The sequence below is a fragment of the Citrus sinensis genome, chromosome 8, assembly GCF_022201045.2.
Source record: "Citrus sinensis cultivar Valencia sweet orange chromosome 8, DVS_A1.0, whole genome shotgun sequence".
Taxonomy (NCBI): domain Eukaryota; kingdom Viridiplantae; phylum Streptophyta; class Magnoliopsida; order Sapindales; family Rutaceae; genus Citrus; species Citrus sinensis.
In genome coordinates, this window is record NC_068563.1 from 14,131,244 (window position 1) to 14,145,172 (window position 13,929).

A 13,929-nucleotide genomic window follows, 5' to 3' on the forward strand; every position below is an offset into this window, starting at 1 on the left:
TTTTACCTAATATCGGTAGGTTATAATTAAAAGAAAATCATACATTATAATTTTTATTCAATCCTAAAATATTGTTATACTTTCTTTTTTCTCTCAAGCACTGATCTTTTCAAATATTTTTTAATTTTAATATTATTTTAGATACTGTTTCAAACTTTTAAATTTTTTAAATAATTTAAATATTTTATAATGTAGTAATAATTTTATTTAAATCTTTAATTTTTAATTTACTAAAATTATTTATCCATAGTTAATCATTCTACATATAGAAATTTTCCATTTTCATCTTATTAAATGTATTTAAGGATGAAATAGAAAATAGAAGTAAAAATTTTAATGAGATCTTTTTCCTTCCCGAATTCCCTTCCTGCCGAAGCACTTTGTGTCCAAAAGCAACCACTTTTAAGTCACTTTGAGTTCCCGCCAGATGTCGAGTAATGATTAGTCCAAACCGAATGAAATGAACTTCCTTGCAGTTTCGACCTTCCTCGGCACCAAAAGCTGACGTTCAAAATCAGAAACGCTGACTTCAACTCACAAGAAAAAAGAAATAAAACAAGAAAAAGGAAATCTTTGCAGTCAATTGGTCTGATTCTGATGGCGGATCGAGGGTCGTACGCTCTGGCTCCTCGACTAGGTCAGCTTTCTCTTTACATAATTTCGATTTGATTGAGAGTAGAATCAATCGGTTATTTTTGGTTCGCTATAAAAATGAAATCATTTATATGTTAAAATATTTTATTATTTTTTTAGGAAATTACTGAATAATTAATTATAGGCGTAGATAGATCAGAGAATTATTGCTATAGTTAAGATGGAGCAGGAAATTACTGTATGTATCTTTGAGTTATTGACTTAGAATTTAGGTTTATCAGTTCCCAAATCTGTCCCTATTAGCGGATTCAGCAGTTAGCATTGATTCAATTGTCAATCAGAAGAATAAACATGAATGGAACCTAATAGACCTTAGTTATCTGATGATTTTTCAAAAATGGAATGTAAGTTTTTTATCTTTTTTTAATTGGTAAACTAGCAGTTGAAATGTTCCCATGTGCATTCAGATTTTGTTGATTTTATTAAGATATTATGAAAAGAAAGACAATGACTCATGAAATCTCTCTCTGTCACATCACGCGTGTTGGTACAGAATTATGTACATGATTCCTCTAATTCGGACATAGTTGATCTTGTGAGAATGGTATCCAGTTTCTTCATGCGTAATTATTAATCTTGATTGTGGGCTACGGCCATATCTTTTATGTGGACTGACATATTTATGTTTGGTGTGTAGATATGCAACAATTGCAAATGGAAGCTCAACATAGATGGTTGCGGCCTGCTGAAATTTGTGAAATCCTTTGTAATTATCAGAAATTCCATATTGCTTCAGAGCCTCCAAGCAGGCCACCAAGTATGCTTTTTGCAAATAATAACAAAGCACTAGATTTATTTTACATTAATTTTGCAATCTTACGGTGCATAGTAAAACATGAACTTTCACATATGTCCTAGTTAATTGCCTTTGGATGCTTTTGAATGCTTATTTGGTTTTTTTTTTTATTGATTTTGGTATTGCACCATATTAAACATTTAATTTCCTCATACTCAATCCACTTTTCGGTAGTCACTGCTGCCAAGAAGCAAACTTATACTTATATTCTATGAAGCATTAACGTAAATTTGTACATAGCTGTGTCTTCGAAACATTGTCTAGGCTGTCTAAGATTGTGCTTGTTATGTATATGCATGTTGTCCCTTATCCTATTTAAAACGTGGATTTAAGAACAAATATCTCTAGTTGCTCATGTTTTGGAGATGATAACCTTTGCAAGACTTTTGCTGTCAGTAGTTTGCAGCATCTCCAATTACATATACATCTCGTTTCCGTCCATATGATTCATATGACTTTCTATACAAAGGCCTAAACTTAGTGAAAACAGCCGGCATTTAGTGATTCAGAACTATAATGCTGATCCTTCTTAGTTTTTTAATAACTTGTTCGTTATAGCCTGTTTCTTTGGATTTTTTTCTGACATGTTAATTAACAGTTCACTTTTTCCAACCTTTCCACCTTGCCAGAAAAAAAAAAAAAAAAAAGAATCATGTCATCTGCCATTGTCAATACTCTTGGAAATGTGGTTTCTTCTTATTCTTCATTTCAGAGCTGCAAGCTGTAAACTTCAAACTTATATTGTGATTTTGATTCATCTTATATCCCTATTATTATTATTATTATTATTTTATTTTTTATTTTTTATTTTTTATTTTTTATTTTTTTTGGTTGGGTGGTTGGCGGTGTTGCTTTAGTTTATTGAATGCCTTACTCATGATCTCCTTATTTTGCTTCTTCCATCATTCTCCTTCTGGGGACTATGCAAAGCCTTTTTCCAAGACAATTTGATTATGTAGCAGGCCCTGTAATTTGTAAGCTTGGTTGAAAAATGATATTTGGTACTATTTTATATAGTATAATATTTTATTCCTTCATCTATTAAACATTGATGTACTTCAAAGTTGGTATTCATGAATTGATATGTCGAAATTCCATATAATGTTCTATTGTTCTATACTTTGAAGACAATAAATTTGAAAGAGGGCATAAGTACCAACTTTTATATACTGCTTTGTTCAATGGTGCTTGAAGAATATTTTTCCTCTACATAGGCTGGATACTTTTTATTTTATTTCCTGTGATACTTTATAATGCTCAAATGTTCTTACCTTAGTGGATTTCTATATATATAGATACAGAGGCTTGTATAATATTACAATATATTCCTAACATGTGCATATGATGTCCCTACGTCAGTTTTCTCAAACAAAATTTACAATGGATATTTGCTTCACAAATTGTGAGTTACTATTTGAAAATATAAGCTAGGGCTTTTTTTTTTTTTTTTTTTGTATACATTTATTGTTTTACTATAATTTCAAAAACTACAGAATTCTACTTGATAGAGTGAATTGGGCCCTTTTCAAATATTATTTTGTGAACCTTAGCCATGATTTCAGAAATACTGTGTTTTTAAAATTCATTGGAGGGAAAAGTGTGCTTGCGAGATTTTAATTTCTGGATTGAATTTTATGATATTGTTAGATTCATAGGACGAGAGACTGTAATATTTTGGCTCCTAAGTTCTTGCTTGTGTGAAATATTCAAAACTGGCCTAACCAACATCATCTTCACACCTGAAAGTAGAACAAATTGAATATAACTTTTTGATGGGAAAAAGAACAGTTTTTCTTGGCTTCTTGTTTATTGATTCATAGAACGTCAAGACATCAGCTCTGGATGGGATGAAGATTACTGTTTCTGCAAATAACATTCAATTTCTTTGATCTTCATGGTGACCTCTTGAACTTAAATTTCAAACATATTTTTAGCATTGGAGAACTTAAAACTGATGGAAATTTTCATTGTGGTTGCTCCTACACTTTGTTTTTTATTCTCTCTCTACCTTTCTGATTTTTTGTAGTGCAAAAGGTTTGAGATCAATTTGGTAAATATGTCTTCTTACTTAAGATAGGAGCACAAGTAGATCAAATTTTTCTTTCTGCCCGGACACAAATCAAAAGCCAGGTCATATATTTGGACTATGGATTTAAATGTTCTTGTTTGTTGATGATATTTTGCATCCCTGTTCTCCTCTTACACTGCCTCTTATGCATCATCTTTTATTCTCTGTAGTAATTGTTATCACCTGATAATTGAAAACATATGGATATAAAATCCTTTTTATCATTTTTTTTTTTTGGGAATTATTGGGTTTACCTTTGGACTCTGGATTTAATGTTGTTAATTCTTGTGATATTTTGATATTTCTTTCCCGCTTATACACTTTATATCAATTTTTCAGATAGCTTGTGCTATTTCATTGTGAAATCCCAAATTTGAAACTTTTAAAATTTGATTTCGTGTATTGTTGCATTGCTTGTTGGTGAACACCTATAAGTTACTTTCCTGCTTTGAAACATGATCTATTCAAATGTTTTAGTAAGACATGCATTCTACCTCGCTAGGTGGTTCGCTTTTTCTTTTTGATCGAAAGGTGTTGAGATATTTTCGGAAGGATGGGCATAATTGGAGGAAGAAAAAAGATGGAAAGACTGTAAGGGAAGCTCATGAAAAATTAAAGGTAAGATTGCACTTAGCTTGTATCTGGGTTGTGCAGGTGTTGGATTAAGACTTTGTTTGGTACTGTGATGCTGTGGCATAAAAACTACAGTTGCTATGAGATGCACACTCTAGTTGTGTAATAAAGGCTGCTATTGTTTGGAAAATATGATTTCTAAAGCTTGGAAAACAATAATTTTGACAAAATATTAAGATCAATATACGTTATTCATCAAAAAACTGTTGGGTAAAATTATTTTAGCTTCCAAACCATAATTGCAAGTGTTTTATCAGACACTTTACAGCTATAGTGTAAAAGCCACAGTTGGAAGACAACACCAAACGGACCTAAGGCTCTGTAGCAATTGCACATATTCTGCATCTATGTTATGTCTTATTAACTCTTCTTACCTGACTGCATTTTTCTTCTTATTATTTTTTTATTTTTGTTCTGTCTAAAAATTTATTCAAATATAATAAACTGAGAGTTTGAGAGACAAATTGTTTAAGCAATTATAGGTTGGAAGTGTTGATGTGTTACACTGCTATTATGCCCACGGAGAAGATAATGAAAATTTCCAAAGGCGCTGCTATTGGATGCTTGAACAGTAAGTGAACTTATCATTGCTATCGTCAACTTTCTTTTGAGTTTCTGAACTACTTTTGATGTCCTGGAAGTTGTTGAGACTACCAAAAGCTATAGTCAAATGAAGCTAGGGCTGACGTGATTATACCTTAGTATTTCTTCATGTTAAAAGGTTTCTGTTGTACCATCTTTGCTGTTTACAAGAATGTTTGTGGAGAAAGCCTTAAATCTGAAACCGAAGTAAATATTCATAGAGTGGAGAAAACTGAACTGAAAAGTTATTGTTTAGGATTTTGGCTTGTGGGACAATGTGTAATATAGAAACCTAATCAGTTAATTCGTTCTTGTGAGGATTTCAAACTTATTGGGTTCTTTTGTTTCATGAAATCTGTGATTGAACCAATCATCATAGAAACTCAGTTCAACTAAACGTAGTGGTTGGTGGGGTTTGGTTTAACCTTTCAATCAGTATGTTTAAGCCAGGTTTATATGTTCAATTAGACATCTATTTGATTGAAATATTTTTCTCTATTCGTGCTGGTCCTTACAAGCTTGTCAAATCTTGCAGGGATTTGATGCACATAGTTTTTGTCCACTACTTAGAAGTTCAGGTATTCTCACTGATCTTCTTAATGCTTATGTATTATTATTTTTATTTTTCCGAATCATTCAGCATAACCTTTGCATGGCATCCTAAATGAAAAGGTAAAAGGGAAACCCATTGGTCTGTCCTATCATTCTTTCCACTAACATTGTTTAGTAATTTAGGTTAAGAACAAATGTGGAGAAGCAACTCCTCTTGATTTAGTTAGTGTTGACTGGACACAGAATTGAAATCTTTTCTAATTCTCAAACTCTCATTGGCCTGATTCTGGCAAGTGGAAAACATGTAAAGTTAGGTTGAGGTTGGTTAGGTTGACTTTGTTAACGTCATATCAAGGTAGAGGTGAATAACTTTTGCTCCAGTTTGAACATGTTTAATTTAATGGCTCAGGGATCTCAACTGTGATAAAATCTTCAAAGTTTTTATTTGAATTTTTCTAATCTGCACCAGTGGTCACCCTGTCAGAGCACCAAAATGCCTCAAAAGACTATTGTGTAACAGAACTCTTAGTTAATACCAATGAATGATCTAACGTTGAAGAATACCCTTTCCTAAATTAGAAAGTTGTTATTTCATTGTTGGCATCTAGGTCTAGGTCTTTGTTCCCAAGAATATACTTCTTCTCAGAGCAAGCCATTGATGTGGCATCCCCAAAATTATGGAGAAGTCAATATTGTAATAAGTTTTTACAATCATTTATGGGATTGATTACTTCCTGCATTTATTAAAGATTAGTATTCATATAATATGACCTTAGAGATGTTCTCCCATTGAAGTTGCCAACAACAGCAAGCAAATATTCTTTTTGGAAAAAAACTTCAGATATTATATGACCCATCCAAGCAGATGTTTTTCCTTTGTCTTTCTCTCTCTTTTCTATTTGTAATTTCTGGGGTTAGCATCCTTTCGATTGTATTTCTGTAAATGAAATTAAAGTCTTCTACAGTAGCATTACCATTTATAATATGAAATACTTTAATTTACCTATCTTATCTGTCCCATCAGGGTAATAAGTCAAATGTTGGAGATAGGGAGAGTAATGAAGTTACATCAAATCCTGGAAAGCATAGCTCTTTGACTTTTAGCTTTCCTGGTAATCGTACCAAAGCACCCTCAGGCATTACGGATTCCACAAGCCCAACCAGCACTCTGACATTATCATGTGAAGATGCTGATTCTGGTATTTCCTGCTTCTGATTTATTTTATGTTTTTCATCTTTTGCTCAACCAATGAAATTCTCTATGCTGCACTTGACAGAACTTTATCTTGTGAACTGATGAATGTCAAATGGGATTTTGATGAACTTGGCTATTCATTCAGCTTATGTGTCTTTTATCTTGCAATATACAGGATATGATGCAGAGGATAGTCATCAAGCAAGTTCCAGAGCCCACTTATATTATGAGTTACCACAGATGGGGAATGGTCCTAGAATGGAAAAGATGGATTCTGGCCTTTCATATTCTTATTTTCTGAGTCCCAGTTCTGGTACCTTCGTTTTCTATGATTACATATTATTTCATTTTGAGTTCCTTTTTGGCTTATATTTGAATTATGAAATGCTGGAAACTAGCTTTTAGATGATGTAGCACTCAAATCTAAAATACAATTGGGGACTTTTGCGAGGTTGCCCTGAAGTTCGGTCATCAATTCCTGGCGATTATGTTTCACATGCTGGACATATACCTAATGATAATCAGGATCTTATGATTGAGTGTCAAAAAGCACTTGGTCTAGCATCCTGGGAAGAGGTCTTGGAACATTGCTCTGGGGAAAATGATAATGTACCTCCTCATGCTAAATTGGAAAGCAACGTTCAGAAAGAAAATATCTTTGATGGTGAACTTTTATCGAGGGAGACTTCTGAAGAGAATTCTGGAAGTTCTCTGCCAGTCCAATTCAATTGGCAGGTACTTACACTTTATCTTTTTAAACTACTAAATGTCTGAAATTAAATGGAATTGGTGACTTTTGAGATTTCAGACCTACTGATAGCAAGTTCTTGTCATTTGTTAAAGCTGCAGGTCACTTTTGGTATTTATTTTCACAACTGTTGAGTTTAAAAAACAGGAAATGTTTTTTGACTAAAAGCCTTGGATTAGCTGTTTCTAGAAATAGTTTGTAAGACAACTAATCTTGAACCTGTTTTCAGGAACAAGTATTTGTTGTTATCAGAATTACTTTTAAACTGTGAAATATTGAACTCTGGCTTTTGCCCCTTCTATCTAAATGTATATCTACTTTAAAACAACAAGAAATCTGTTCTCTTAACTTTATTTTCCTAATAATGCAAAACAAAAGAACTCTGGCAAACCGCTATGAGTTACTCGAGGATTATTTTCACTGCCAAAATTCACGTCTATTGCCTTGCTAGTGTGAGAATTTTGCGCTAAAATTTGTTTCCAGATTGTTGAGGAGTTTTGAAAAGACTAGGGTAGTAACTTTTTCTTCAATGTCTGCATCACTATGGCTACTTATGTTAAAACTTTAAGCTTATATTCCTTTATTAAATGACATTGAGATCTAATTTGTTATTTCAAATATCAACATATATATATTCTCAGTTAGTTGCTTCTAAATTCTAACTTTATATCTTTTACCTAGATTCCATTGGCAGATAATTCCTCACACTTTTTAAAAAGTATCATGGACCTGTCTAGAGATTTGGAGCCAGCTTATGATCTAGGTGATGGGTTATTTGAGCAAAGAACTCATGATGCATGTTTACTTGGTGCTCCCGAACCATTTTGTGCTTTTCTGGATCAGCAAAATGAACTGCCCGTTCAGAACAACCTCCAGATGCAGCAGAGAGATGTGGAATCTCATTCTCAAACAAAATCAAATTCTGAGAGTGAAATACATGGAGAAGGAACTATCAATTTTTCTTTCTCTGTCAAACAGAAGTTATTGAATGGAGAAGGCAATTTAGAAAAAGTTGACAGCTTCTCACGTTGGATGAGCAAAGAACTTGAAGAGGTTGATAATTTGCATGTGCAATCCTCTGGTATTCAATGGAGCACTGAGGAATGCGGAAATGTAGTGGATGATTCCTCATTGAGCCCCTCTCTCTCCCAGGATCAACTATTTAGCATAATTGATTTCTCACCAAAATGGACCTACACAGATCCAGAAATTGAGGTATTTAATAATTTGTTCTCTCCAAAATAGAATTGTTTCGGTAGTTCTGTGGCTATTAAGCAGTAAATTCATTGTTTTCTTCGTTTTTTATTATTAAAAGGACTAAAAAAATAATGCTCTGGCTATGTTAATGGGGGATATTTCATTTTCAACTTACATCTATCATGAATCATCTCTTTTCCACTAAATTATAATGTTGTGTAATCCTCCTGCTTCACAAACATTGTTGAATTTGTTAGTTTTTTTTTTTTTTATTTCCTTTTTTTTAGAGAGTTTTGCCTTTTTGACTTATTAAATTGTGAAGGTCGCTTCTTGAATTCTAGTTTGGGATGATTCTTGAATTCTGAAATTGTTACTATTTTTATTGAAGGAGGAGAGGACAGAATTTGTTTGTACCTTAATTCTTTTTCATTTATCATACAACAGGTTATGGTCACTGGAATGTTTTTGAAGAGTCACCAGGAGGTGACGAAATTTAAGTGGTCATGTATGTTTGCAGAAGTGGAGGTTCCAGCAGAGGTATTAGCAGATGGGGTTCTCTGTTGCCGTATCCCTCCTCACGCAGTTGGACGAGTCCCATTTTACATAACGTGTTCTAACAGGTTAGCATGTAGTGAAGTGCGTGAATTTGACTATATAGTGGGCTCTGTTAAAGATGCGGATATTTCAGACATCTATGGTAGTAGCACAAGTGAATCATTTCTTCATTTGCGACTTGAGAGGATCCTATCTATGAGATCTTCTCCTCAAAATCATCTATCTGAAGGTCTATGTGAGAAGCAAAAACTAATCAGCAAAATTATTCAATTAAAAGAGGAAGAGGAAAGCTACCACATGGTAGAGGCAAACCCTGAGAAGAATTTGTCACAGCATGTGGAAAAGTATCAGATCCTTCAGAAGATTATGAAAGAGAAGCTGTACTCATGGCTTCTTCGTAAAGTATGTGAAGATGGTAAAGGGCCTTGCATTTTAGATGATGAGGGGCAAGGTGTACTGCACTTAGCTGCTTCTCTTGGTTATGATTGGGCCATAAAACCCACTGTAACAGCTGGAGTTAGTATTAATTTCCGTGACCTGAGTGGGTGGACTGCCCTTCATTGGGCTGCATATTGTGGCAGGCAAGGAGTTCTAAGTTTGATTTTTTTTCTAATTTGTGTTAAATTCCAGGCTGAAGTTTGCATGATGTATCTAGTTATGATAACATTGGCGTAGACCCATAGGCCTTCCTAATTCCTAGCCAACCACTGAAAATATCTAAATTTTTGGTAATGCTATCTAAATTTTTGGTAATGCTATGTCTTGCTTATTTTTGTATAATGCAAGGGATCATTTAAAAATGAAATCTCAGGTATTCTGGAGGTCAATCAATGCATATCCCTCTGCACATGCCCCTAACTGTCCCTTGTCTCTCTTTCCTTATATACATTAACACATTCATGCACATAGAAACAATCATTCATACTAAAATTGTTTCTCGTGATTATAGCATAGTCCCTGACTTGAATTTTAATCAAATTCTGTGGTTGATTGTCATGCATATTAGATAGTGTTTATCATGCGTATTAGATATTGTTTTCATATTATTATGAACCAGTCTAAAACGTCTCAATATATAACCATATTAACAGCTTCAGTATCTGTGTAATTGCAGCATGAATCATTTATTAAAAGCTAACATCACAATCAGAAAAGCCTATGATTTTTTATTTTTATTAATTTCTTGGTTTTGCTTTAATCCTTGCTACTTTCAGAGAGAAGACTGTTGCTGTCCTTCTGTCCCTGGGTGCAGCTCCTGGTTTATTAACGGATCCATCTCCAGAATTTCCATTGTCTAGAACTCCTTCAGACCTAGCTTCTAGCAATGGACACAAAGGAATCTCGGGTTTTCTTGCGGAGTCTTCGTTAACCAGCCTTCTGTTATCCCTTAAAATGAACGATTCAGCAGACGATGGTGCCTTAGAAGATTCTATAGCTAAAGCTGTACAAACAGTTTCAGAGAAGACAGCTACTCCTGCTAATGATAATGATGAGTCAGATGTACTATCACTGAAGGATTCATTAACTGCCATCTGTAATGCTACTCAAGCTGCTGACCGTATACATCAAATTTTCAGGATGCAATCATTCCAGCGGAAGCAGTTAACTGAGTTTAATAATGAATTAGGTATATCATATGAGCATGCTCTTTCACTTGTGGCTGCTAAGTCACTCAGGCCTGTACAAGGTGATGGTCTAGCCCATTCTGCCGCTATACAGATCCAGAAGAAGTTTCGTGGTTGGAAGAAGAGGAAAGAATTCCTATTAATTAGGCAAAGGATTGTTAAAATTCAGGTTTATTGCCCATTTTCCTTCTTCAATTCTAGTATCTGTTCTCATTGAATTAGAATATCACCTGACTTAGATCCAGTTCACCTTGCCTGACAATTTATCATCCGGACAGAGAGAGTGATTAAGGGGATTGTCTGCTTCCTTTCAGATTTAGATCATTGTATAATAGCATTTATCAGTTTTTGGCTTAAGATAATAATCTAGGGTATGAACTGTCTCATTTTTTAAGTTGGTTGACTCGGTTGTTCTTTCTGGTGCACAAGTAATAATGTCATCATTCTTCTTTGAATAACCTTTTGCATTATCACTATGTTTACCTACCAAGAGAAAAGAAAGATAAAAATTGTGGACAGAGAGATTTGAAATTGAACTCTTGCCCTTTTCTTTTTTGGTCTTTCTAGTTTATTAATAACTAATATGAATGCTGACTTTAACTTTTGGTGTGAAGGCACATGTGAGAGGACATCAGGCAAGAAAAAAATATAGGCCAATCATCTGGTCAGTTGGAATCCTGGAAAAGGTCATTTTGCGCTGGAGACGTAAAGGCAGCGGTTTGCGTGGATTCCGACGTGATGCTCTCGGTATGAATCCTAATCCACAACATGTGCCATTGAAGGAAGACGATTATGATTTTTTAAAGGATGGAAGGAAACAAACTGAAGAAAGGTTGCAAAAGGCACTTGGCAGAGTGAAGTCCATGGTTCAGTATCCTGAGGCACGAGCTCAGTACCGTAGGTTGCTGACCGTTGTCGAAGGTTCCCGTGAAACCAAGGTATATGTTTTAAACTTTTCCAAGTTTTCTTTAATTAAACTTTCAGAGAAAACAGATTAGACACTTGATCATAGAAATTAGTTAAATATTTATTGGTCTTCCTAGACAAATTTTGTTCGTGTTCTTTGTTTGTCTTTGTGCTCAGAAGCAAAAGAAGTTTATTTAATGTTGGAAATGCACATTGAAAGGGGCAAGAAGTCCACAAAACAGGACAATAGATCCCTAAGCCCAAAAGCTACAATATCTCCGAGATAATAATTTTTGTGACTCCAACTAGACCATTGCTGCTTCCCAATTAATAAAAATAAAGAATAAAGACATTTTTGAACTACGGAATTTGAAAGATAGCTGTAGCTTCCATAAAACATATGCCTTTTTACCCCGACCTCAAATTTGTTTTCCTAGAGAACGGAGTATACTAGTTTATTGTGCTGCGCAAATTAAATTGAATGTCCTAAACAGCTTGGACCACAATTGGAAAGCAGCTGCTGATGAAAATAATAATAATAATAACAATAATTCTGTTGGTTATTAGCAGCCTTGCCCCAGTAAGTCATTTATTTTTGTCATGCTGCCGGTGTTCCTTGGTGTTGCACCCTGTATAGATGTTAACCAATGTGCTTTGTGTTAGAGATCTTTTAGGGTTTTACTGAATGTTTTGTGTAACCTTTGTAATTTACTGGTTTGAATATCAACAGTCATTGGAGCCAAATCAATGTCTTTTAAAACTATTCCAAATGCTGATAAATCTTTGCTTCAAAATAGTGACATTTTGGGATCTTGTCTTTCCTAAGCTCAAATTTCTGCCAGGACTTTAGTGGGCGTATTATATGTTCATTGCCTTTTGATATTTTGCATTGCTTGATGTAACTACTAGAATTTTATTCTGAAATGATATGGCTTTTTTATTCTAGTCAAACCCTGTATGAGCCTAATGCTTAAATTTGTTTATATTATCTTACAATAAATTTCAATGTAATATCCTTTGTTTCAACTTTTAGCAGGAGTCCAATATGGTTCCAAATGGCTTGGAAGATATAGCTGATGGAGACCTCGATCTGATTGATATTGACTCACTTTTGGATGATGACACCTTCATGTCTGTGGCATTTGAATGAGCCTGTAATTCACCAATTTTTACCTTCCTGTACATAGAAGGCCATCACCATTGCAGCTTTCAAAAGGTCCTAACTTTATTTTGTATGTATATATAGTATCTAATCAACATAGGAAATGATTTAAGATAGATTTAAGATCCCTGGTATCATCAATGGTACTGATAAATTGTTTTTATTTTCAGGTATCATAGTTCTTAATGTTATTGCATGCATTACCATAGTTAAAGAACAGAGATTGCATTTTTTTTCTGGCAGTTTGTCAGTATTAGTTTAATTTTCAAACTGCAATTCAGAGATATTGTAACTCCTGTGCAATACTGATATTAGAACTTAGTAGTGTGCATGTTTGATCATATTTTGGCTTCAAAATACTTTTACAAAAGTTGTCGACTAGGCTATAGCGCGTTTTTGTGTTTCTTTTTTTTTTTAAACGTTGGGGGGTGGGGGATCCTCGTTTTTTTAATTTTATTTTCTTCCCCTATTCTTTGACAGTGATCATGTCTGTCTTGAAAACAGAAAATCAACTCGTTTTTTATAAAAGTGCTGTTATTTTCCACAACGAAGAATTATTGGGAGTTGGGAAATGTGTAGCCATTGCAATCTTTTCAATAATTCTCAAAATGATTTTAAGGAAAATTAATTTCAGTCTACTTCAGAAAGTATGCCGATTGTCATTTATCATTTTTATTGAATAATTCATATAAGGAATATAAGAGTTTGAGTGAAGGCTTAGCTCAGGTGGTATGATGATTGCAGTCTCCCTAAGGTTAAGATCCTGGATTTGAGTTTCATTAGGGAAGTGTGGGGTAAAATTCAATGATCCTCTCTTAAATATAAGAAAAATGAAAAATATAATAGTATAATTAAAAGGTTCTTTAAATAAATTTTAATTTTATTTAAAGAGTTATATCAATATTAAATACTTCAAAAAAAAATTCAATTAGAATTCTTCAAATAAAATAAATTTCTCTCTTTAATATTAACAGTGTGGTTTTTCTTTCTTCTATTAATTTATTATTATTATTTATCGAAAAGAATAAATAGCTATAATTACTTTTTCATTTAAAAAACAAAAGTTAGCGGCATTTTTTTCATCCCATTATATGGTTAAATTTATACTTTTTTTTTCTTCAAATTGTTGTATGTTTTCAAGTAATTATATAATTAACATTATCTATTGATTTATTAATTACTGGTTGTATTTTAATTAGCATGCATTAAAATAAAAACAGCCAAGCATAACGGAATAAACATATCAAGAGCATTTC

General features: G+C 33.5%; 1 protein-coding gene across 6 annotated transcripts; it reads left to right on the forward strand.

Annotated features, from left to right (window-relative positions):
* The first annotated feature begins 469 nt into the window (after window positions 1–469).
* Window positions 470–13,014, forward strand: LOC102611618 (calmodulin-binding transcription activator 2). 6 transcript variants are annotated; one of them, XR_003066749.2, is made up of 14 exons: window positions 470–637; window positions 1,292–1,411; window positions 4,021–4,136; window positions 4,634–4,722; window positions 5,269–5,311; window positions 6,310–6,484; window positions 6,656–6,793; window positions 6,932–7,215; window positions 7,910–8,443; window positions 8,870–9,561; window positions 10,195–10,774; window positions 11,220–11,543; window positions 12,545–12,727; window positions 12,844–13,014. XR_003066749.2 is itself a non-coding variant. In XM_052431944.1 (14 exons), the coding sequence occupies exons 3-14, from the start codon at window positions 1,294–1,296 to the stop codon at window positions 12,659–12,661; spliced, it is 3,210 nt and encodes a 1,069-aa protein (XP_052287904.1). In that variant the 5' UTR covers window positions 502–637; window positions 1,148–1,198; window positions 1,292–1,293; the 3' UTR covers window positions 12,662–13,014. The 6 variants fall into 6 exon arrangements, 5 of the variants coding, with proteins under 5 accessions (XP_015388622.2, XP_006487645.2, XP_006487646.2 ...); XM_052431944.1 differs by adding an exon at window positions 1,148–1,198 and having other exon boundaries at window positions 502–637; window positions 12,545–13,014; XM_015533136.3 differs by having other exon boundaries at window positions 12,545–13,014.
* Window positions 13,015–13,929: the final 915 nt, after the last annotated feature.